We start from the raw sequence: 25337 nt of genomic DNA, 5'->3' as shown, positions 1-25337 counted from the left end.
CAACTCCTTCCTCCTGTATCCTAATTGTCCTTCCTCCCTTCTGGAGACATATCCTTAGGCATTGGTGCAAATGTGGTTCCCGTGGCCTACCCACATATATCAAGAGGTCCATGGGAGTTATGAGGATCAAGTGGATGTTCTCACTCCCATCATTCACCAGTGGTGGTAAATATCCCAGGTTTTATGAAACGAGACCACCTGAAAATGCTTAATAGCAGTAAGCTAAGATGTTTGCATCTCCGGGTATGGCCACCATATATGGTATATATCTCCTCACTGACCACAATTAACCAACAGACAGCCATACCCAGTTGAAACGTTCAGGCAAGATGACAGGGGGTATAGTACCAGCGATAGAGTATTTTATAACTATTTTCCACCAAGATACTGGCAATTGAGACCTTTAGCAAATTTCCAAAAACAATTTCCCACTGTCAGGGTTCCCATTGTTTCCCTAGATCAATTTCCCACTTATGGACATAGTATTGAATGGGGGCAGATGAGAGAAGCAGTGCTCTCAAGAGGAGTCTCCACCAAACCAACCTCCCCCTGGGCCCTGCAAGCAATAAAGTCTCTAAATTGCCAATATTTAAATTGCTGAACTGCTGGGAGCCCATGCTCTTACTGCAACTCTGAGAAGGGAACAAATTCTCCCTCCTTCCAGAGCTGGTTCAAAGTACGGAGCCCCTGTTGCCCACCTTTGTGGTAAGTTAGATCCATATGACCAGGTAAAAAGTCCAGAGCGTGGTGTATAGCCATTTGTAAAAAGTAGCAGCAAGCAGGGAAAAAATACTCCCACACTCCACACCACATTTGGAACAGGAAAACCGAAGCCCAGAGGGACTTCCATCAGCAGGGCAGCAAGTTCTCTTTTTGGTAGCCACACCACCATCCAAAATGGTGTATCACATAGCTAGGACTGCTCAAGGCGCACCCACGCCTTCAAAAGCTGCAAAATCCACTCGGCCAAGATGCGCAACTGAGTAGCCTAGAAATGCAGTTTGAAGTTAGGGACTCCCATTCCCCCATTATCTTTGGGCTGGTATAAAACAGGTCTGCGAGTTCTCAGAGGACTCGTTTGTCAAATGTAAGTGAAAGCAGGCTTGTGCAGTTTAGTAAAAAATTCCTCAGTTATGGGGAAGGGATGCACCTTAAACAAATAGAGTACCTTTGGCAGGATCTTTATTTTAATAGCATGTATCCTACCAATCCATGAAAGGTTTAAACCTTCCCAATGGTCTAAGTCTGCAAAGAAGTCACAGAATTTGGGAGGAAAATTAGCTGCTTACAATTGGTCCACCCTTGAAGTGATATTAATTCCTAAATAGCGAATCCACCAGGGAGCCCACTGAAACAGGAATTGCTGTTGCAGGGCAGAGACTTCTGTCTGGGGCACTGTAATATTAAGAACCTCAGATTTATGCATATTTATTTTAAAAGCCGAAACTTGGCCACAAGAACTCAACATGTCTGCCAGACTAGCCAAATACTCAGTAGGCGTAGTCACAGTGAGTAGAATATCATCTGCAAATAGTAAAATCTTATGCTTCCTCAGCACCCTGTACTACCTCTTTAATTCCCGAATGTATTAACCGTGCTAGCAGCTCTATGACCAAAGCAAAAAGCAAGAGTGACAGGGCACAGCCCTGTCTAGTTCTTTGGTGGAGAACAAAAGCAGATGTATAAGTCCCATTAATTGTAAGACTAGCCAGCAGATTCCTATAGATCAGCCGCAACCAATGCAGATATTGCCTCCCCCAGCCCCATAGAACAAAGCACCTGAAACAAAATGGGCCAATGGACCCAATCAAATTCCTTCTCTGCATCGAGAGAAAGAAGAAGCATTAGGTGCTGATCCATCTGAGCCCAATGAATTAAATGAAGGGATAAATCCGGCCTGATCCTCATGTGTAAGCCTAGGAGATATCTCTGAAGGTGAAAAGCCAAAATTTTTGTGACCAGTTTATAATCAGTATTTAACATAGAAATAGGCCTATAAGATGTGCACAAGAGAGGATCTATCCCTGGTTTAGATAAAACGGAGTCCAGTGCCAAACACCAGGAGTGGGGAAGTTCAGGCAGATTTGCCAGGTGATTGAATACCTGAAGCATTACTGGAGCAAGGACTGGAGCAAAACATTTATAAAATGTATTTGAAAATCCATCACACCATTGAGTTCACACAAAGTGATGAGAACAGGCAAGGCCAGCACCTCAGCTGAGGAAAGCTAGGCAACTGTGCCCTATCTAAATAGGTTAGCAACTCAGAGGCTATGGGCTGTATGTCAGGCATATAAAGTTGAGAATAGAAACGCAGAAATACTTCATGGATAGACTTTAGCTCAGCTTGCAACATGCCAGTCTCCTCTTGTATTTCAGAAATAAAATTCTTTTTGTGTTGTTTTAATTTAAAAGTCAATAAATGGCTGGCTCTGTTCCCAAATTCAAAATGGCATTTGCAGCATATTTATTTATTTATTTATCACATTTGTACCCCACATTTTCCCACCTATTTGCAGGCTCAATGTGGCTTACATCAAACCGTAGAGGCAATCGCCAATCTGGTAAATATACAAATACAATACAGTGTAGTGATCAGGGAGCATCAAAAGAACAGGGTATACAGGACATATGGAGTTCTTCCTGCAAATCTGGAACTGACTCCTGTTGTTTTGCCCGTATCCCCACCTGATCAAGCAACTAGTAAAGCAGTCTCCTTTTGCACTTTGGTCCTGTGGTTGTGAGATTGTAAAGCTAGAAGTTTACTCTTTAAAACCGTCTTCATTCCTTCCCACAATGGGGGAGATTCTATATATGGCGCCTAAAAAATTACTAAGCATATTCTATAATTAGTGCCTAAATCTAGGCACCAATTATAGAATATGCTTAGTTGATATTTTAATGCCTAAATCTATGCACATCCATTTACATACATAAAACATGGCATAAATCTCGGCTGATAGATTTAGGCACACTGGGCCATATTCTATAACTGGGCACCTAAATTTCAGAACGCTGATGAAATGCCCATTTCCCCACCCATAACCACACCCCTTTTTGCCTGCATGCGCTAGAAATTCGGCGCACATCATTACAGAATACGCTTAGCAAGTTGTTCACCTAAATTCTAATCAGTGCCAATTACTACTACTACTACTACTAACTAACATTTCTAAAGCGCTACTAGGGTTACGCAGCGCTGTACAATTTAAGCTCAAAGAGCTTACAATCTAAAAGACAAGAGAACAATCTAAAGACAAGTGTACAATCTAGAGGACGAGTTAATCTGATAGGGTGGATAGATTGGGGCATTCTATATTTCTCAAGCGGTTAGGCGCCGAAGGCAGCATTAAAGAGGTGAGTTTTAAGCAGAGATTTGAAGATGGGTAGGGAAGGGGGCAAGGCGTATGGGTAAAGGAAGATTGTTCCAGGCATAGGGTGAGGCAAGGCAGAATGAGCGGAGCCTGGAGTTGGCAGTGGTGGAGAAGGGTACTGAGAGAAGGGCTTTGTCCTGTGAGCAGAGGTTACGGGCGGGAACATAGGGGGAGATGAGGGTGGAGAGGTAGTGAGGAGCCGCAGACGTGCAGCAGCGTTCTGAACGGATTGAAGGGGGGATAGATGGCTGAGTGGGAGGCCGGTGAGGAGTAAGTTGCAGTAATCAAGGCGAGAGGTAATGAGAGCGTGGACGAGAGTTCTGGTGGTGTGCTCAGAGAGGAAAGGGCGAATTTTGCTGATGTTGAAGAGGAAGAAGCGACAGGTCTTGGCAGTCTGTTGGATATGCGCAGCGAAGGAGAGGGAGGAGTCGAAGATGACTCCGAGGTTGCGGGCAGATGGGACGGGGAGGATGAGGGTGTTATCAACTGAGATAGAGAGTGGAGGAAGAGGAGAAGTGGGTTTAGGAGGAAAGACGAGGAGCTCGGTCTTGGACATGTTCAGCTTCAGGTGGCGGTTGGACATCCATGCCGCAATGTCGGATAAACAGGCCGATACCTTGGCCTGGGTCTCCGCGGTGATGTCAGGTGTGGAGAGGTATAGCTGGGTGTCATCAGCATAAAGATGATACTGAAAACCATGAGACGAGATCAGCGAGCCCAGGGAAGAGGTGTAGATTGAGAAGAGAAGGGGTCCAAGGACAGATCCCTGGGGAACTCCAACAGATAGTGGGATGGGAGTGGAGGAAGATCCATGGGAGTGTACCCTGAAGGTGAGGTGGGAGAGATAAGAGGAGAACCAGGAGAGGACAGGGCCTTGGAACCCAAAAGAGGACAACGTGGCAAGAAGTAAATCATGATTGACAGTGTCAAACGCGGCGGAAAGATCGAGGAGGATGAGGATGGAGTAGTGACCTCTGGATTTGGCCAGGAGCAGGTCGTTGCAAACTTTAGAGAGTGCCGTTTCTGTCGAGTGCAGAGGGCGAAAACCGGATTGAAGTGGATCGAGGATGGCATTAGAGGAGAGAAAATCAAGGCAACGGCTGTGAACGGCGCTCAAGTATTTTGGAGAGGAAGGGTAAAAGAGAGATGGGGCGGTAGTTGGAGGGGCAGGTAGGGTCAAGTGAAGGTTTTTTGAGGAGAGGTGTGACAACGGCGTGCTTGAAGGTGTCAGGGACAGTTGCAGTGGAGAGAGAAAGGTTGAGGATGCGACAGATGGAGGGGGTGACGCTCATTATTGCTTGTTAAGTGCTGTTATCAGTTCTCATTAGCTTTTAAGCTTGTTAAATTGCGTGCATTGTTATAGAATCCGCAACGATTTGAGTGTGGATCTCTTGGCGCACTATATAGAATCCGGGGGAATATATCTGGTGTCACCTTCCCTGTGTCATTAAATTGCAGATATTCTTTGATTTCATTTTCTGTTTGTTGCACGTACTTCGGGGTTCACAAAATGTCATCATTAAACTGCCAATACAGAATGGCCACCCTCGCTGGTCCAATATCTAAACATAAAAGATAAGAGGCATGATCCGACCAGGTATGCGACTGGACCAAAGTGGATCTCACTATGTGTAAGCAGAGGGGTGACCAAACCAATAATCCAGGTGGGACTATGTCTTGTGGACTGAGGAGTAATACAGTGTAATCTCGGTGATTGGGCCGGAGTCATCTCCAGATGTCTACCAGATCCCAATGAGCTAAAAAAAATTTTGAATGAAAGCTCTAGCAGTTTTTGCTTAATGAATCGCTTCAGCAGAATTATCCAAATTAGGATGCAGAGTGTTCCCTCCCAGCAAAAGCTCCTCCTCAGAATGAGTCAGTAATAGTTTGGTAAAATCCTCCCAAAAAGGACTGCGTCCTCGTTGGGGGCATATACATTTACCATAGTATAACACTCGGGCCCAGATGCACAAAACCTAACGAGCCAGCAACGTGGTTTTTACACTGGTTCTAGCCGGTTTACGGAGCAAGGAGTACATCGAAACATTCACAAAACAGTTCTCTAAGCTCTTTTCCTGTCACGGTAGCAGCTAACAAAAATTGTATGCAAAGCTATTATAATGAGCTAATTAGTATACATGTGTGCATGCACAGCCATTTCCCAAGCAATGCACAGCAGCAGCTCAGTCCTGCCAGGTAAATGTCCACAATGTCAAAGAGAGAGGAGCTGTTATCAAATAATACTGGTGATAAGGAAGATCATAAATTCCACCAGTGGACTCCATAAATACAAGATTTCGCTGCTGATGCACTGGAGTCTTGCAAGGGCAGGGGAATCTCCAGGAAGCCAGTTGCTGCGGAGGGGGGCTAAGTGGCACTTGGGACCAGCCCAGCTCTTGTTAGCCTCCCACTAGTTGCCAAGAAGTTGCTGTCCTCAGGACCAGATGCACTAAACGAGCCATTAACGAGCAAGTAGTAAATCGTGGCATGCACTAAATGCTTCTCTGAGCCATTTTCTGATCCCGGTAGCCGCCAACGAAAACGGAATGCAGATGAGCAAATTAGTACCCCAACGTGTATAAATTGTATTGTAATGAGATGCACTACCGTTTTCCGATAGCCTAACCGTGGAAAATCTAACGGGAGGTCTGTACCTCACGTTGGGGCTGCGCAGCCTCTAAACATAACATAGTAGATGATGGCAGAAAAAGACCTGCACGGTCCATCCAGTCTGCCCAACAAGACAAACTCATATGTGTATACCTTACCTTGATTTGTACCTGCCTTATTCAGGGCACAGACCGTACAAGTCTGCCCAGCAGTACTTCCCACCTCCCAACCACCAGTCCCGCCTCCCATCACCGGCTCTGGCACAGACCGTATAAGTCTGCCCTCCACTATCCTCCCCTCCCAACCACCAACCCCTCTTCCCCCCACCTGCTCCGCCACCCAATTTCGGCTAAGCTTCTGAGGATCCATTCCTTCTGCACAGGATTCCTTTATGCATATCCCACGCATGTTTGAATTCTGTTACAGTTTTCATCTCCACCACCTCCCGCGGGAGGGCATTCCAAGCATCCACCACCCTCTCCGTGAAAAAATACTTCCTGACATCTTTCCTGAGTCTGCCCCCCTTCAATCTCATTTCATGTCCTCTCGTTCTACCGCCTTCCCATCTCCGAAAAAGATTTGTTTGCGGATTAATACCTTTCAAATATTTGAACGTCTGTATCATATCACCCCTGTTCCTCCTTTCCTCCAGGGTATACATGTTCAGGTCAGCAAGTCTCTCTTCATACGTCTTGGAACGCAAATCTCGTACCATTCTCGTAGCTTTTCTTTGCACCGCTTCAATTTTTTTAAACATCCTTCGCAAGGTACGGCCTCCAAAACTGAACACAATACTCCAGGTGGGGCCTCACCAACGACTTGTACAGGGGCATCAACACTTCCTTTCTTCTGCTGATCACACCTCTCTCTATACAGCCTAGCAACCTTCTCGCTACGGCCACCGCCTTGTCACACTTTCGTCGCCTTCAGATCCTCAGATACTATCACACCAAGATCCCTCTCCCCCTCAGTACCTATCAGACTCTCACCACCTAACACATAAGTCTCTCTTGGGTTTCTACTCCCTAAGTGCATCACTTTGCATTTCTTCGCATTGAATTTTAATTGCCAAACCTTAGACCATTCTTCTAGCTTCCTCAGATTCTTTGTCATGCTTTCCACTCCCTCCCGGGTGTCCACTCTGTTGCAAATCTTAGTATCATCTGCAAATACTTCTATAAATGTAACAAAAAAAAATTGGGGAAAAAAAACGTACAAGTGCTCATCAGGGCCATCCTTCTAAAGTGTCTAACATGGACGTCCTTCACTGAAACATTAAAAAAAAAGGACGGCCCTGACGAGCAATTGGACGTTTTTCCACAGATTTTTTTGTGATGGGTGTTCTTCTGCGTCCCTGATGAGCACTTGTTAGAGCCGCGGGCCGGATCGCAAGCTGCAGCTGCCGTTACACCCGGTGATCCCTTCCGCCCCACTCTCGGAAGAAGGGGGTGGTGTGGGCTGACCATGCAGACCCTCCTCCCTGGGAACATGCGCTGTGATTGGCTGAGAGAGACCTGGAGGGGGCATAATCGAAAGGGACGTCCAAATAGTTTTTTTTTATTTGGATGTCCTCGCAGAAGAACACCCATCACAAAAAATCTGGGGAAAAACGTCCAATTGCTCGTCAGGGCCGTCCTTTTTTTAATGTTCCAGTGAAGGACGTCCATGTTAGGTGTCCTCGCACGTCCCGATGCCGGCGGTGGTATTTTGCTGCAACTTTCACCCCCCCATCGCCCCCAGAGCCGCGCGTTCCCGGGGAGGAGGGTCTGCATGGTCAGCCGCAATCCACCCCCTTCTTCCGACAGTGGGCGGCAGGGATCACCGGCTGTAACGGTGGCTGCAGCTTGCGCTCCGGCCCGCGGCTCTGGCAGTGCTCGTCAGGGACTTCCTTTTTGGATGTCCTTGGCATGCGCAGAGCAGCCAGCATAACACTTCTCCGCGCATGCTCGACTGTTTTCCAAGGAAATAGAGACTGCAAGTGAGCTACAACGAGCAGCTCATTTGCATTCCATTTCCTTGATGCATGGCCGTTCCCTACTGATTCACTATGGAATCGGTAAGGGAACGGCTCTTCCGAGGACTTTAGTGCATCTAGCTCAGGTTCCAGTAGGGAACAATCAGGACATAGAAACAGTGATGAAAGGTGAACCTGCAGAGGCTGCAGTGAGAGCTGCCCCGGCAGAAGTGCACCTATGATCAGGGGTGCTGGGAGGCTCCCTGCCCGGAGGAGTGATAAAAAGACAAGGGATCTCAGGAGAGACCAGACCAGCACTGTGGCACTGGGAGAAAGCGGAAAACAAAAAGGCTTGTCTGTGTGTATAAAAATCGTCTATGGCATGCGCAGAGCAGCCATGCTTAGCAATTGCCTGCTCTTCGCATGCTCAGCTGACTGACTAGCTTCCCTCCCATGAAGGAAATTGCATGCAAATGAGCTAACAGCAAGCAGCTCATTTGCATGTGATTTCCTTCATGCATGCCGGCTTTTTAAAAAGCTGTGAGCGTCAACGGGGATCGGTAAGGTAAGAGGTAACCGCGGGGAGTTTAGTGCATGTGGGCCTTAGTCCCCACCCACACTATAAGCAAAAGATATCAGCCCCCTTTATCTCTGATCACTTTCTTAATATCCCAAACACAGGTGGAAGAACTCCTCCCATCTTATTTCTAATAGTATTGGATGAAAAATACAGCTTTGGATATTTCTTGTAGTGACAAAGGAGTTCATGATGGGGGAGCAGATGTGTCTCCTGTATGAGGGTGCCCACATCTACTTCTGCTTCTGACGTCAACAACCACCTCCAATCCCACCCATTATAGCTGCTGCTTCTCCTGTCCTTTCGCAGGCTATTGATTCTATTATTTCCATCTTCACAGCTACTGCTGATCCTGTCCCTCCATCATCTCTGTTCTGCTTATGTGGATTAAAGAAGTGTGAAAAGACTTTTTTTTTCTCTTCTCTCTTTCTTGTAGACCCCCTGTTAATGGTTTCCTGGACTCCAGGGTTCTGCAGGGAACTACTGACCTAAGGGATGGAGGCCTTACCTCATTCACTTCTCCTGCAGCCAGCCTGGCACCAGAAGGATGTTTTTAAGGCTGCATGCGGGCTCACTTGTGTAGTCTTTCCATGTGCAGCACTGGAACAATTTGTAAAAGGAATATAAAACAAATGAAGTATTCTATGAGTTATACTGCACTGTGTGATCAGTCACTTGTTTTATTTGAAGGAAACATGTTAAGCATAAAACTCTTGTCAAAATATGTACCTTAGTTTAAGTGATACTGTTTCTGTGGTAAATATTTCAAAAAACCTACATGTTTGCACTACAATTAGCCATCCCCATATTAATAAATGCAAATTATCTTGTTAAAAACTATATTTATTTACACCCACCTGCTGCTGTGCTACCATATCAGTTGGAAGTTTTAATTACATACATTTTCTTATACAGTTTAGAATCCATAGTCTGCTATTGAGATAGACATGGGGAAGCCACTGGTTGCCCTGGGATCAGTAGAATGGAATGTTGCTACAATTTGGGTTTCTGCCAGGTACTTGTGACCTGGATTGGCCACTGTTGGAAACACAATACTGGGCTAGATGGACCACTGGTCTCACCAAATATGACTATTCTTATATTCTTATGTTCTTATGTAATGTTTCAGCCTGTAAGCTCTCAGGAATTGATCTACTTGCCAGTAGCATTATTTGAGATTAATTACTGAGGATAGGAGATCAGAGAGCAAAGCATTTACTTCAGCTAATGTTGGAATGAGAATGTAAAACCTCTCTCTATAACATACGGTCTCACAGTAATAATTAGCAATTAAATAAATACAAATGTTCTTTTTTCTGTTTTCAGAATCAACTTCTTACTAAAGGCATGGTGATACTAAGGGATAAGATTCGATTTTATGAAGGTAACTCAAGATCTGTTTGTAGATGTAGAATATTTTTCCTATCATTCTCAAAATCATTGGTTCTCCATTTGTACTCACAAAGAAGAAATGTTTGCTTAGCATGCTAGCTAAGCAACAAGCACCTACAAGCTGGTTTACAAAATTGCATATGTAACATTAAATAGGGGCTAAGAAAATAACATGGTGAAACTCAAAGCTTAAATTACCCAAAATTGTGACGTAGAAAACTTTTCAGGAGAAAAGTACATAATTTCAACAAATAATAATGTATTTACTTCCAAAGTTAAAAAGCACATCTCAGATTTCCTGCATATTATGGTAAGGTTATGTAATTTATGTAAATGCTTTTTTTTTAGATTGGTTCTGATTAATTTACTATCCAGCTTATAATCGAAAGAGAAAAACGCCTATATTGCGACCCAAATCGGGAGATGGGCGTCTTTCTCCCATGGGCGCCCAAATCGGTATAATCGAAAGCCGATTTTGGGCGTTTCCAACTGCAATCCGTCGCGGAAACGGGTAAAGGTGATGGGGGCGTGTTGGAGGCGTGGTGAAGGTGGAACTGGGGTGTGGTTATCGGCCGAGGAGAGATGGGCGTCTTTAGCTGATAATCGAAAAAAGGCGTTTTTACCGCGATTTTGGATCACTTATTTTGGACCCTTTTGTTTCACGAACAGGTCCCAAAAAAGTGCTCCATCTGACCAGATGACCACTGGAGGGAATTGGGGATGACCTCCCCGGACTCCCCCAGTGGTCACTAACCCCCTCCCACCAAAAAAACCCACTTTAAAAACTTTTTTTCCAGCCTCTATGCCAGCCTCAAATGCCGTACCCACCTCTATGACTGCAGAATGTGTTCTATCCTATGACAGCCTTTCCCTGGCTCTGATGTGGCTCTCGGGTGAGTGTGACACCTTTTCTGTTATGCGCACTGCAGAGTCACATCAGCAATGCATTGTGGTGGGTGTAGGGTATTGGGCTCCGTGATTCCACAAGCTTGTGGCAAATGCTCACGATGTTGGTAGTTGGTAGGCTCTACTCCCATGGTGCTTTTCGCCCTGCTTACTGGGTCAGAGTGTGCCCTGTTTTGTTTCCGGTAGTCCATGAGGTAGTGGCCATTTTTGTAAGCCAGTTTTAGATCCCTTTCACGTGTTAGCCACGTTACAGAACTTAGTTCTTCCCTTGAATGTGGCTGAAAGAGGGCATTGTACACCATTCTGCCAGCTCTGCCTGCTCATTTCAGTACCAGGGAGACTCGTTGCCAGTGGGGCACAACCTCTGATCTGCAGTTAACTGTGAGTAAGCGTGCTTATTCCAATCAAGGACGTTTTCGGAGAGATTAGTCTTCAGGTGTTAACTGGTGTGCCAATGTTATATAGCAGCAACCAGTCCTAGAGGCCTGTGTGTATGCAGGTCCCTGGAGCACTTTTAGTGCACTTCAGCCATGCGGACCCAGGCCCATCCCCCCCCTACCTGTAACACTTGTGCTGGTAAATGAGAGGCCTGCAAAACCCACTGTACCCACATATAGGTGCCCCCTTTACCCCTAAGAGCTATGGTAGTGTTGTACATTTGTGGGTAGTGGGTTTTGGGGGAGGGGGGTTGGGTGCTCAGCACCCGTGGTAAGGGAGCTATGCATGTGGGAGCGTTGTCTGAAGTCCACCACACTGACCTCTAGGGTGCCCCATGTCAGGGGGGCAAGTGTACTACAAATCGTGGCCCCTCCTACGACCAAATGGCTCGGATTAGGACGTTTTTGAGCTGGGCGTTTTTAGTTTCCATTATCGCTAAAAAAAACAAACGCCCAGCTGAAAAACGTCCATTTTTTTGAAAATACGGTCTGTCCCGCCTCTTCACATACCTGTTTTCGGACATAGACGCCCATGGAGATAGGCGTTCGTGTTCGATTATGCCCCTCCACATATATCCTCCTTACAAGCAGAGAAAAGACAAGGTGGCTTTCAATAAAGTGTCTAATACAATTGAGCATAACTCCCTCAACATTCCACTTCTCATAGAATCATTTATGACAAAATATAGTACAATTAGAATCCAAATCCCTCTTCATGTCACCTCCCGCCTTGCTTCCTCCCTCTTTTTCTCAACCTTATTTCAGAAATCCAGAACATGATGTGCAGCTATATAAGGTTATCGTGCAATGTGCAATGTCTAGTCTAAGTATTTTTGGAGCATAAGATAATAACCCCCCACCACCAACACCACCTTTTCTAAGTGTTAAAGGTAATTGATTCCACAATCAATTGCTGAAAAGGTCCTATCCCTTGTTGCTTTGGACCTAGCACTGGCAGTGCTCCTCAAATGTTTATCCAATATGACCCTATTTTACTACTTTAGACCCCTGATGAAAACAAAACAGATATCCATTCCCTTCCTCTGTCTCTCTCATTCACTTTCTTTCTCCCCCTACTCATATCCAAAGCATGAAGTCTGTAGCTGCAGCAGTGACGGCAGCAGTCAGCACAGGGCCTTGTGTGTCAGAGTGTGTTCACAGACCTCAGTTCTCTGAATAGATTTCCAGTCTAACTGGAAGCCAACACAGGAAGAGGATGCAGGGGCTCACAGGCCAAATCCTGACTGCCTTTACTGAGCATAGATCTCAAGCGGGTCCAGACAGAAGGGGAGCAGTTCTTTTTCTGTGAACTCATCTACTGATGATGTGGCCTCATTCGGGTCCCAACCAACAGTTTGGGAACCACTGAACTAAGGACTCTTGATGGCACATAAGTTTCTATTTTTCACTCAAAATACACAACACCTGTTCCCCACATTGCTCAAAATACAACCATCAATACCTTGAATTAAGTATGATCAAAAATAGGGAGTAATTATAAAAGGTAATATAGTCCATCCCCTACTCCTGGTCAGCATTTTTGCTGCATTGTGCTTGTTCCTCAATCATTATTCCCCAACTATCGCCAAATAGTCACTCCACTTCCCCTCGCCTCCACTTTTCACTCCTCCTTACCAACACTGCTTGGCACATTCCTCTCCCTCATCCTTCAGAATTCTAGATGGCTCCTTTTATTTACAAGTACTGTAACACCGCAAGTTCATACCACATATTTTGTGCCTGCATTGGAACAGATGCAAAGTATATGCTGGGAAGTAAGCACAGAGGTTTGACTATACAATCTTAGCATGTAGTCTTCCTCTTCCAATTCATCCCTATCCCCATTCTTTCCAACCCAATAAATACTGGAAATAAATTGGGTTGAGAATGTATATCTGTATGGGGGCGAGTTAACCTTTTGAAAATTTAATGGAATGGGACTACATCAGGTATGTGGTTGAAGCTGTAGGGCATTGGAGGGACATGTAGAGGGGCATTTCGATATGACATTCAGAAAAGCACAGGTATAAAGACATTTTTCAATGTTTGAAAATACCTCCCAAAACCATCCTCATTAAAGACGCTTTACAGACTGACATAGACATCGTCAGATAGTTGTATCTCAAAAAAACGTCTACATGTGGAAGTCCCGCAGTGAAAAAAAGTAATCTGCCAATGTCAGGACACCCCTCTTCATGTATACTATCAGGGGCATTTTCGAAAGAGAAGGGCGCCCATCTTCCGACACAAATTGGGAGTTGGGCGTCCTCAACTTCTTTCCGTTGCGGGGACGACCAAAGTTCACGGTGGCGTGTCGGCAGTGTACCAAAGGCGGGACGGGGGCATGGTTAACAGATGGGCGTCCTCGGCCGATAATGGAAAAAAGAAGGGCGCCTATGACGAGCATTTGGCCGACTTTACTTGGTCCCTTTTTTTTCAGGACCGTCTTGAAAAGGTGCCTGCACTGACCAGATGACCACCAGAGGGAATCGGGGATGACCTCCCCTTACTCCCCCAGTGGTCACCAACCCCCCCCCCCCAAAAAAAATTTTTTTTTAAGTTTTTGCCAGCCTCAAATGTCATACCCAGCTCCATCACAGCAGTATGCAGGTCCCTGGAGCAGTTTTTAGTGGGTGCAATGCACTTCTGGCAGGCGGACGTAGGCCCATCCCCCCCTACCTGTTACACTTGTGGTAAATGTGAGCCCTCCAAAACCCACCCGAAACCCACTGTACCCACATGTAGGTGCCTCCCTTCATCCCTAAGGGCTATGGTAGTGGTGTACAGTTGTGGGGAATGAGATTTTGGGGGGGGGGGCTGTTGGAGGGGCTCAGCACCGAAGGTAAGGGAGCTATGCACCTGGGAGCAATTTGTGAAGTCCACTGCAGTGCCCCCTAGGGTGCCTGTTTGGTGTCCTGGCATGTAAGGGGGACCAGTGCACTACGAATGCTGGCTCCTCCCATGACCAAATGCCTTGGATTTGGTCGTTTTTGAGATGGGCGTCCTCTGTTTCCATTATCATCGAAAACCAAGGTCGCCCATCTCAACATTTAGGTCGACCATCTCTTAGGTGATGGCCATCTTGTTTCGATAATACAGGTTGCCCCGCCCCTTCGCGGCGCCGTCCTCAGAGTTGGGCCCCTCCACATCTAGATATGGTGCTGCATGAGGAAGGGTGTTTTCCATACTGCCTCAACCATGTCTCTTAGGAGACAGCCTAATTTTTCAACTTAAGAGTCACAGCTCCTTGTCCTCTTGTGCCTGAGGCACCACCACCTGCCACCTCATAATATCCTTATGAGTGCCTGGAGGCTCATTAGGAGGACCCTGGCATGGTGAGTTTTCTGCAGTGCTGCTAGGAACCCAGCATCAGCCATGTGCAAGCACCACACCTTTCTCGGATCTACTGCATTTTTTCGAGGGGGTGAACAAACATGTGGACAGAGGGGAGCCAGTGGATGTTGTGAGTCTAGATTTTCAGAAGGCGTTTGACAAAGTGCCTCATGAAAGACTCCAAAGTAAACTGGAGAGTCATGGGATCGGAGGCAGTGTATTATTATGGATTAAGAGCTGGTTAAAAGATAGGAAGCAGAGAGTAGGGTTGAATGGTCATTATTCTCGATGGAGAAGGGTAGTTAATGGGGTCCCTCAGGGGTCTGTGCTGGGACCGCTGCTTTTTAACATATTTATAAATGACCTTGAGATGGGAGTAACTAGTGAGGTAATTAAATTCGCAGTTGACACAAAGTTATCCAGGGTTGTCTCGTCGCAGGAGGAGTGTGAAAGATTACAAGACGACCTCGTGAGACTGGGGGATTGGATGAAGTTCAACGTTGACAAGTGCAAAGTGATGCATGTGGGAAGGAGGAACCCGAATTAAAGCTATGTTATGCAAGGTTCCGCTTTAGGAATTACGGACCAAGAAAGGGATCTGGGAGTTATTGTGGATAGGACGTTGAAATCTTCAGCTCAATGTGCTGCAGCAGCTAAGAAGGCGAACAGAATGTTGAATATTATTAGAAAAGGGGTGGAAAACAAACATGAGGATGTTATAATGCCGTTATATCACTCCATGGTGTGACCGCACCTTGAGTATTGTGTTCAGTTCTGGTCGCCTCATCTCAAAAAAGATATAAATGAATTGGAGAAGGTGCAGAGAAGGGCAACAAAAATGATAAAAGGGATGGGACGACTACCCTATGAGGAGAGGTTAAGACGGCTAGGACTCTTTAGCCTGGAGAAAAGGCGGCTGAGGGGTGATATGATAGAGGTTTACAAGATAATGAGTGGGGTAGAGCGGACAGATGTGAAGCGTTTGTTTACACTTTCTAACAATAATAGAACCAGGGGACACAAGATGAAATTAGAATGTGGTAGGTTTAAAATGAATCGGAGAAAGTTTTTCTTTACTCAGCGCGTAGTTAGACTCTGGAACTCATTACCGGAGAAGGTAGTGACGGCAGCTGGCCTTGCTGAGTTTAAAGGGGGTCTGGATAGATTCCTGAAGGAAAAGTCAATTGATCGTTATTAAATTTGGGTTTTTTGCCAGGTTCTTGGGGCCTGGATTGGCCACTGTTGAAGATGGAGTGCTGGACTTGATGGACCTTGGGTCTTTTCCCAGCGTGGCGATGCTTATGTGCTTATGTTTAATGGAGGGCCCTGCAAAGGGAGCTAGATGACAGAGAAGGCAAAACAGGATCTCCCAGTCAGCTATAGACCTCATAGCCATAGGGAATCAACCACACCCAGATCCCTGGCAACAACTGTAACTGTATTACCATCTCTGGAAATGCGCATTAACATCCAACATCACAGCCAGTGACCGGTCACCCCAGGGCCTCCAGTAGCCCCAAACCTAATCCTGCATGCCTGTGCAGATGCCAACCTCTCACAGGACAAACATGCATCACATCAGTGGCTCCCTGCCTCCTTGCCATGTCCTCTCATAGGTCACACAAACCAATGATGTCCTCCAGATACCCACATACAGGCCTCCAACTTCCCCTGTACCTGCCTAGCTGAGCTACTATGCAAGGCATGTAGGATGTGTCTGACTCGTATGTGCGCTGTGTTCACAAACAGCTCACCATCCAGCAGCAGCAGGAGGAGGAGGGAGAAAGGGAGTGGAGGAGGAGGAGGCGGACCTAGTGAGACTCTGACCCACCACAGCACTCACTCACCCAGCAAGAGCACACATCACACTAACAAACTGAGACTGGACAAACACAGAGGCACAAGGAGAGATAGTAGAAGCAGGTAAGGGTACAAAGGGGAGTGTGGAGGCTTGAAGACAGTGAGAGGTTGTTGGGCAAGAGACACAGCAAAGGGGGAAAGGGGCTTGAGAGACGGTAAGGGATGGTTGTGGGTGTGGGATAGAGATGATAAGGGATGGTTGTGGGTTTGGGATAGCAGATGTAGTCAAGGAGTTCAGGAGGGAAGGTAGGAAGAGGCAAGGCAGGAAAGTGAAGGATAAAAGTTTGACTGAGGGAGTAAATACAGCAAGCAAATCACTCTCCAACTCTACTCGCCTTCACACCGTGGCCAAATCCTCCTCTCCACTCTCCAACTCAGCAAAAGCACAAATGAGTCCAAAGACAGGTTGTGACTTCACTTATTTGCATTTATGGCAAGTCTCCGACTTATGCAAAAATATTTTGAACAGGAACACTTCTGTCTATTAGTGCAGTTTCTTGTTCTAAACCTTTTAGATTACCATAACATCATTTATTTGGGTTGCTGTAAGCAAGTATTTAAAAAGCTCCAAACTATACAAAATGCCGCTTTACAGTTAATCTACTCTTTGAATAAATATGATAGTTTATGTCACATCCGTCGCTCCCTCCGGCTGCTCCTCTGCGGGAGGCGGGAGCCGGTGTCCATTGCGGCGAGGGCCGGCCTTCTTGAGGCCGCGGCGGAGAGCCGGGGTTCGCCACGGCGATGGCTGCCCAGTCCGGGGCCGAGGCTGTGGGCCGGCGATCGCGGCTTCCGGGGCCTCGATCACCGGCTATGAGGTCCATGCTTGCGCCAGCTGGGAGAATGGCGCCGAGACGCAATGACCGGCATCTCCTCCACTTTCGGGCGCGGGAACCCGAAGCTCCGCCTCAGAGGAGTTAGATTGGGAGGCCAGTGCTGTAGTCCCGCCTGGGAGGTCGGACGGAACCAACCAGAAGGATTTCGTCAGTAACTGGGTTCCGATTGGCCGGCCATGTCGGCTGGGGCTGGGCGGTTGAATGCTGACAGTATTTAAGGAGCGGGCCTGAGACAGGACATTGCTTCAGGTTCTGTTTCCCGAGGCCAGTCTCCGTGTGTTCTAGTTTTCAGTTCGTTTTCCTTGCTCTTCTGGTTTTGACCTTTGAATTGTTTCTGGACAACTCTGCTAGCCGCCTGCCTTAACCTATTGCCTGTTTCGACTACGCTGTGAGCTGCCTGCCCTGTTGCCTGTTTTGGACTCCTCTGTTTCCCACCTGCCCTCTTGGCTCCTTGTTCCAGTATTGGGTCAGTTCGTCAACCTCGCGGTTCCGGAAGTCCCGTTGGCCGCCTGCAGCTGGGGGCTCAACCCTCGGTGAACGGCGGTCGTCGCGGGTGAAGACTTGGGGTTGCACGGCTGTCCTCTGAGGTCCTTCGGGGCCTTGCGGGACCTAAGGGCTCACCTTCTTTCAGACAAGACAGGAACCTGAAGCCATGAGCTCGCCTACGCAACCTGATCTACGGGACCTGGCTAAAATTCTCCAGCAGCAGCAGGAGCAGTTGAACGCCCTGTCGGGAGCCCTGCAGAATGTCTGCTTTCAGTTAACCACGGTCCAGGTTCAGAACCAGGCTGCTGCGGCACACCAAGCCATTGCAGCGGCTCCCCGTCCGGGAGGGTCCTTCCCAGGACCTCAGTTCCCTGAGCCTACTCGGTTTGATGGTGTCCCTGGAAGTTGCCGGGGGTTCCTCAACCAGTGCAACTTATACTTCAAGATGCAACCGGAGGCCTTTGCCTCAGACCAGGTAAAAGTGGCCTATGTTGTTTCCTTGCTAACAGGACGAGCACTAGCCTGGGCGTCCCCGCTATGTGAACAACAAGATCCGCTTTTGGACAACTACGCGGAGTTCCAGCGCCGGTTCCGCATGGTGTTTGATCTTCCAGGAAGGCCGTCTTCCGCCGCCTCTGAGCTGCTGCGGATCCAACAGGGCGAAGGGACCGTGGCAGACTATGCTATCCGGTTTCGGACCCTGGCGACAGAGTTGCGCTGGAATCAGGAGTCCCTATCCGCTATCTTTCTGGAGGGGCTTCAGGATCGAATCAAGGACGAGCTGGCCGGTCGGGAGGTTCCGGGGCAGTTGGACGCCTTGATCTCGCTCTGTGTCCGGGTGGATACCCATTTCCAGGAAAGGTCTAGAGCCCGTGCGGACCGGCGGAGGGGGTCTGGAGGCGGGTCCCGGCTTAGTCGGGTACTTTCCCCCCGACGGGGCTCCAGAGGGCCAAGGGAGGCCTCCGAGGAACCCATGGTCATCGGCCGTCAACGATTAACCCCGTCTGAGAGGACTCAACGCCTTCGGGGCGGCCTTTGCTTGTATTGCGGTGAGGCCGGTCACTTCATCAGCACTTGCCCTGCACGGCCGGGAAACGCCACTCCCAAGGCGCCCTCAGGGGAGGGGTCTTGGGGCACTCAAATCCCCTACCAGACAATCTGATTACTCTCCCGGTGACCCTGCGGTGGCAGGAGACGGTGGTTCACACCCGAGCTTTATTGGATTCCGGGGCAGGTGGAAATTTTATTTGTCAGGAACTCCTGCGGCAGATGGGATGGCCTATACTGCCCTATCGACCCGCGTTGCAAGTGACGTCCATCCAGGGAACAGCATTACCCCAGCCTATCACTGAGGTGACTCCATTTTTGGAGCTCCAGGTGGGGGAAGACCACCGAGAGGAGGCTCAATTTCTGATTTTGCCCCGTACCATTCATCCCGTGGTACTGGGCCTGCCCTGGTTACGGCGTCACACCCCTGTAATAGATTGGACTTTAGGGAAGATTCAAGCCTGGGGTGGCGCCTGCGCCGAGACCTGTTTGAAGGGTCGGGAATCCAGCTGCCCCGAGGTAGTGGCCACTCCTAGAACTGTGCCAGTCTGTCAAGCTGCTCTGCCAGAAGAGTACCGGGATTTCGCTGATGTGTTCAATCCCGTGGAAGCGGACGTGCTACCCCCTCATCGGTCCTTTGATTGCGCTATTAATTTGATGACCGGCAAGATGCCACCACGGGGCCGACTCTATACGCTATCCCGAGAGGAAACAAAGGTCATGCAAGCCTACATCCAGGAAAATCTTCAGAAAGGGTTCATTCGCCCCTCCACGTCCCCTGCCGGAGCAGGATTCTTTTTTGTGACCAAGAAAGATGGCTCCTTGAGGCCCTGTATCGACTACCGGGGGCTAAATGCCATCACCGTAAAGGACCGATATCCTCTGCCCCTTATTCCGGAGTTGTTTGATCGGCTGCAGGGGGCCCAGATCTTTACCAAGTTGGACCTCCGTGGGGCCTACAACTTGGTCCGTATCCGGCAGGGGGACGAATGGAAAACTGCGTTTAATACGCATGAGGGGCACTTTGAATACCGGGTGATGCCCTTCAACCTGTACAACGCTCCAGCAGTATTCCAGAGGTTCATGAACTTCGCCCTTGAAGACCTGCTTTATTCTACGGTAATTGTATACCTAGATGACATCCTGATTTTTTCTAAAGATCCCCAGGAGCATGTGGCCCACGTTCGGACCGTCCTCCAGCGCTTGCGGCAGTATCGCTTGTTTGCCAAACTCAGCAAATGCTCTTTTCACCAGCAGACTCTGCCTTTTTTAGGACATATTCTATTACCTGGGGGTCTGCGAATGGATCCAGACAAGCTCTGCGCTATCCGGGAGTGGCCCCAACCCCAGGGCCTGAAGGCGCTGCAAAGGTTCATGGGGTTTGCTAATTACTACCGTCAATTTATTCCCCATTATTCTCAACTGACAGCTCCGCTGACAGCGCTCACTAAGAAGCATGCGGATGTTAAGAACTGGCCGGCTGAGGCGCATACGGCGTTCAGTCAGTTGAAGAAAGCATTTGAATCCGCTCCCATCCTTCAGGCCCCGGATCCGGACAAACCTTTTGTGGTAGAGGTGGACGCCGGGGCAGTCCTCTCTCAAGTCAGCGCCAAGGGCCGTCGCCAACCTTCTTTCTTCTTCTCCCGAAAGTTTTCCCCAGCGGAACGCAATTATACTGTAGGGGATAGAGAGCTGCTAGCTTTGAAGTTAGCCCTGCAAGAGTGGAGACATCTGCTGGAAGGGGCAGAGCATCGATTTACAGTGATTACGGATCACAAGAATCTCTTGTATCTGCAGGAGGCCCAAAGGTTGAATCCGCGGCAGGCCCGCTGGTCATTGTTCTTCGCCAGGTTCCGGTTTCAACTTGTGTTCCGGTCGGCTGCGCAGAATACCCCTGCGGATTCCCTCTCCAGAGCCTTCGAAGTTCCAGAGGATATCGAGGAACCTCATCCTATGTTGGATCCGGCTTGCCTCTGTGCGGCCCCGGGTGGGGTCACCCCAATGCGGGAATTCGTGCCTCCGCAGGACCGGGAAAAAGTAATGCACTGGGGACACTCGTCTGTATGGGCCGGACACTTTGGGTTTCAAAAAACCCTCTGTCTGATTTCTCGACAGTACCGATGGCCTCGTATGAACCAAGATATCCTTCAGTTTGTCACGACCTGCCCCACCTGTGCCCGGACCAAGTCGGTTGTGGGGCGCCCCTGGGGGGATCTGCAGCCCTTGCCCATTCCTGCAGCCCCCTGGGAGGAATTGTCTATGGATTTCATTACAGATCTTCCCCGCTCCCAGGGGCACACAGTGATTTCGGTGGTGGTAGACCGGTTCTCCCGGATGGCACACTTCGTTCCCCTGCCAGGGCTTCCGTCGGCAGCACTGTTAACCCAGCAGTTCATCCAGCACATCTTCCGGCTCCATGGGCTACCAGTCAGGATCATCAGCGACCGGGGAGCCCAGTTCACTTCACGATTCTGGCGAGCCCTGTGTTCCGCCCTGGGGGTGGTCACCCATTTCTCCTCTGCCTACCATCCCCAGACCAATGGGATGGTTGAGAGGATTAACCAGACGTTGAAGGGGTTCTTGTGGGCTATTGTCAATAGCCGGCAAGACAACTGGGCATCTCTTCTCACATGGGCCGAGTTCGCCTATAACCACAGTGAACACTCTGCGTCTGGGCAATCTCCATTCTTCATTGTATATGGACAACATCCACGGCTTCCTCCGCCCATTCCCTCTGACTCCTCTACGACCCTGGTTACTCAGACCCTTGCTGACCTGCGGGAAGTCTGGAACATGGCCCGAGAACAACTACAGAGAGCAGCCGCCAGGTATAAGTCGTTTGCAGACCGGCACCGACGCCCCGCCCCGGTTCTGCAGCCGGGGCAAAAGGTATGGCTGAGTACCAAATACTGAGGCTCCGGGTGCCCTCTCGGAAGCTGGGACCACGGTACATCGGGCCATTTGTGATCCAGTCTCGGATCGGAGCTGTGACATACCGCCTGCGGTTACCTAGAACTCTGCGGATCCATAATGCCTTCCATGTTTCCCTGCTGAAGGTTTTTCGGGGGTCTAAGTGGCATCCACAGAATAAAGAGTCAGTTGTTCAAGAGGCTGACCCCGATCCTGAGTACGAAGTTGAAGAAATCGTAGACTCCAAGAGGCGCCGGGGAAAGCTGCTCTACCTGTTATCCTGGAAGCATTTCGGTCCCGAGGACAACTCCTGGGAGCCGGCTACCAATGTACATGCCCCAGAGTTGGTACAGGCCTTCCATGATCGCTATCCTCAAAAACCAGGACCCAGGAGGAAGGGGGCATCCGGGGGGGATACTGTCACATCCGTCGCTCCCTCCGGCTGCTCCTCTGCAGGAGGCGGGAGCCGGTGTCCATTGCGGCAAGGGCCGGCATTCTTGAGGCCGCGGCGGAGAGCCGGGGTTCGCCACGGCGATGGCCGCCCAGTCTGGGGCCGAGGCCGTGGGCCGGCGATCGCGGCTTCCAGGGCCTCGATCACCGGCTATGAGGTCCATGCATGTGCCAGCGGGGAGAATGGCACCGAGACGCGATGACCGGCGTCTCCTCCACTTTCGGGCGCGGGAACCCGAAGCTCCGCCTCAGAGGAGTTAGATTGGGAGGCCGGTGCTGTAGTCCCGCCTGGGAGGTCGGACGGAACCAACCAGAAGGATTTCGTCAGTAACCGGGTTCCGATTGGCCGGCCATGTCGGCTGGGGCTGGGCGGTTGAATTGCTTCAGGTTCTGTTTCCCAAGGCCAGTCTCCGTGTGTTCTAGTTTTCAGTTCGTTTTCCTTGCTCTCCTGGTTTTGACCTTTGAATTGTTTCTGGACACCTCTGCTAGCCGCCTGCCTTGACCTATTGCCTGTTTCGACTACGCTGTGAGCTGCCTGCCCTGACCTGTTGCCTGTTTTGGACTCCTCTGTTTCCCACCTGCCCTCTTGGCTCCTGGTTCCAGTATTGGGTCACTTCGTCAACCCCGCGGTTCCGGAAGTCACGTTGGCCGCCTGCAGCTGGGGGCTCAACCCTCGGTGAATGGCGGTCGCTGCGGGTGAAGACTTGGGGTTGCACGGCTGTCCTGAGGTCCTTTGGGGCCCTGCGGGACCTAAGGGCTCACCTTCTTTCAGACAAGACAGTTTATCATCTTATTATATAACAACCAATTGGCTTCCAGTATATGCTACAGTTCTTTACAAATTTCTATGTCTAACTTTTAAGACTATCCTTGGCACTGCACCATCATACTTATTCAATCACTATTTCCTCCAAATGTCTACTAAATCTATTAGGAATCCTAAGTTATAATTTATAATTTATTAGGAACTTTCTGTACCACCGTTCCAGCAAGGTCAATGTGGTTTACAGGCTAAAAACATAATGGAAAGGAACACCATTAAGTGATATGAAAGAAAACAAAGACAAAGAGTAATTCATATTAGAACACGGCTAGGGAGGAGGAGGGGAGAGAGAGAGGAGAATACCCTCCCCACCACCACCACCCACACACACAACATGGAGGAGGAGCTGCTATTCCTCACAGGTCACTTTCCTCAGTGAAATCAGCACTGGGTAAGGGAGAACACCTGCTCAAAATAAAATGTCTTCAAAGCCTTCTTAAAGGATTTGAAAATAAGTAGACTGCGTATTGGATGAGGTATGGAGTTACAGAGGCTAGGGGCTGAATGTCTGATGGGATTCACAGTGGGTGATTCTGTATGAGGGAAATACCAGGAGGTAGGTGTCCAGAGATTGGAGCTGTCTAGTGGGGGTAAAGGGAGAAATCAAATTAGAATGATAGGATGGGGTTCCCAAATGGAATGCCTTAAAAGTTAAGCACAGGATCTTAAATTGGATATGCTGGCGAACAGGAAGCCAGTGAAGTGATTGAAACAGGGGTGAACAATGATCAAAATGAGAAGCATCAAAATGAGAGAAACCTGGCCAGCCATGTTATGAAGAGATTGAAGACTATCCAGTCTTTTGCATTGAGTGTCACATGTATGATTATCTCCCAGTTGGTGAGATGTCATATGTGTGTGCCCGATGCAAAGAGCTCCTAGCTCTTAGAGAGCGTGTCCGTTCTCTTGAGGCTAGAGTAGCAGACTTGGTGGAGCTGAGGGAGACAGAGAGGTACATAGAGGAGACCTACAGGGATGTTGTAGAGAAGTCCCACCTCCAGTCTGGTAGCCCTTGTGCTACCTTGGAGGAGGGAGGTCTCCTAGAAGGAGAGCATCACCCTGGTGAAGTAGGAAGTACTCCTGTAGCCAGGGCCTGCCCACCAGGGGATGTACTATCCTCTCCCAAGTGCTGCCCAGGAGGGAAAGGTTAGGACAGCCGTTGTAGTTGGTGATTCGATCATTAGGCATATAAATAACTGGGTGGCTGGTGGACGTGAGGATCCCCTGGTGACTTGCCTGCCTGGTGCGAAGGTGGCGGACCTCACGCGTGACCTAGATAGAATTTTAGATAGTGCTGAAGAGGAGTCGGCTGTCTTGGTACATGTGGGTACCAATGACATAGGAAAATGTGGGAGAGAGGTTCTGGAAGCCAAATTTAGGCTCTTAGGTAGAAAGCTCAAATCCAGATCCTCTAGGGTAGCATTTTCTGAAATGCTACCTGTTCCATACGCAGGGCGAAAGAGACAGGCAGAGCTCCGGAGTCTCAATGCGTGGATGAGATGATGGTGCAGGGAGGAAGGTTGCCTCAATCACAGCCCTATGCCACGGAGGTTATCTTTTCTCCCATTCGCCCCGCCCAGTTGGCCGCGGTGGCGGCATCGGGCTACTACTTTCGCCCTCTTGCAGTTTTCAACCTCTCCACCTACCTCAGTCTCACTGATTCTCATCCTTTGAAGTTCACTCCATCCGTCTATTCCACCCACTGCCACAGAGTTGCAGTCATTTACCGCCCCCCTGATAAATCCCTCCCTTCCTTCCTTACCGACTTCGATGCCTGGCTCTCCGTTTTTCTTGAGCCCTCATCCCCATCCCTCATTCTTGGTGACTTCAACATTCACACTGATAACCCATCCGACTCATATGTTTCTCAGTTCCTCACTCTTACCTCCTCCTTCAACCTCCAACTGAGCCCCACCACCCCTACTCACAAATCTGGCCACTGTCTTGATCTCGTCCTTTCTTCTACTTGCTCACCCTCCAATTTCTGCGTTTCAGCTCTTCCTATCTCTGACCATCACCTAATCACATTCACATTTCAGCACCCTCCCCCTCAATCTCGCCCAACACTAACTACTACGTCCAGAAATCTCCAGGCTGTTGACCCCCCCACCTTATCCTCTCATATCTCTGACCTCCTCCCTTCCATCATGTCCTCCAAATCTGTTGACAAAGCTGTCTCCACTTACAATGCCACTCTCTCCTCCGCTCTAGACACCCTTGCACCATCCATCTCCCGTCCTACAAGGCGTACCAATCCCCAGCCCTGGCTGACCCCTTGCACCCGTTACCTTCGCTCCTGCGCCCGTTCGGCTGAACGCCTCTGGAGGAAATCTCGCGCCCAT

The 25337-nt window shown here is 49.0% G+C and overlaps 1 protein-coding gene across 6 annotated transcripts in view; it reads left to right on the top strand.

Annotated features, from left to right (window-relative positions):
* Window positions 1-25337, top strand: part of PRR5 (proline rich 5) — a 652413-nt gene that overhangs the window by 423351 nt on the left and 203725 nt on the right. For 4 of the 6 annotated variants that reach the window (XM_030214308.1, XM_030214307.1, XM_030214309.1 and 1 more), the window contains one exon: window positions 9842-9899. In XM_030214308.1, coding sequence (XP_030070168.1) covers window positions 9842-9899 — 58 coding nt within the window. Of the gene's footprint in view, window positions 1-8951; window positions 9128-9841; window positions 9900-25337 lie in introns of all 6 variants that reach the window. The other 2 variants (XM_030214310.1, XM_030214312.1) reach the window with 1 other exon arrangement.

The sequence above is a fragment of the Microcaecilia unicolor genome, chromosome 9 (genome assembly GCF_901765095.1).
Source record: "Microcaecilia unicolor chromosome 9, aMicUni1.1, whole genome shotgun sequence".
NCBI lineage: Eukaryota > Metazoa > Chordata > Amphibia > Gymnophiona > Siphonopidae > Microcaecilia > Microcaecilia unicolor.
The sequence above is the reverse complement of the archived record's forward strand: the minus strand, read 5'-3'. Positions and strand labels throughout refer to the sequence as shown.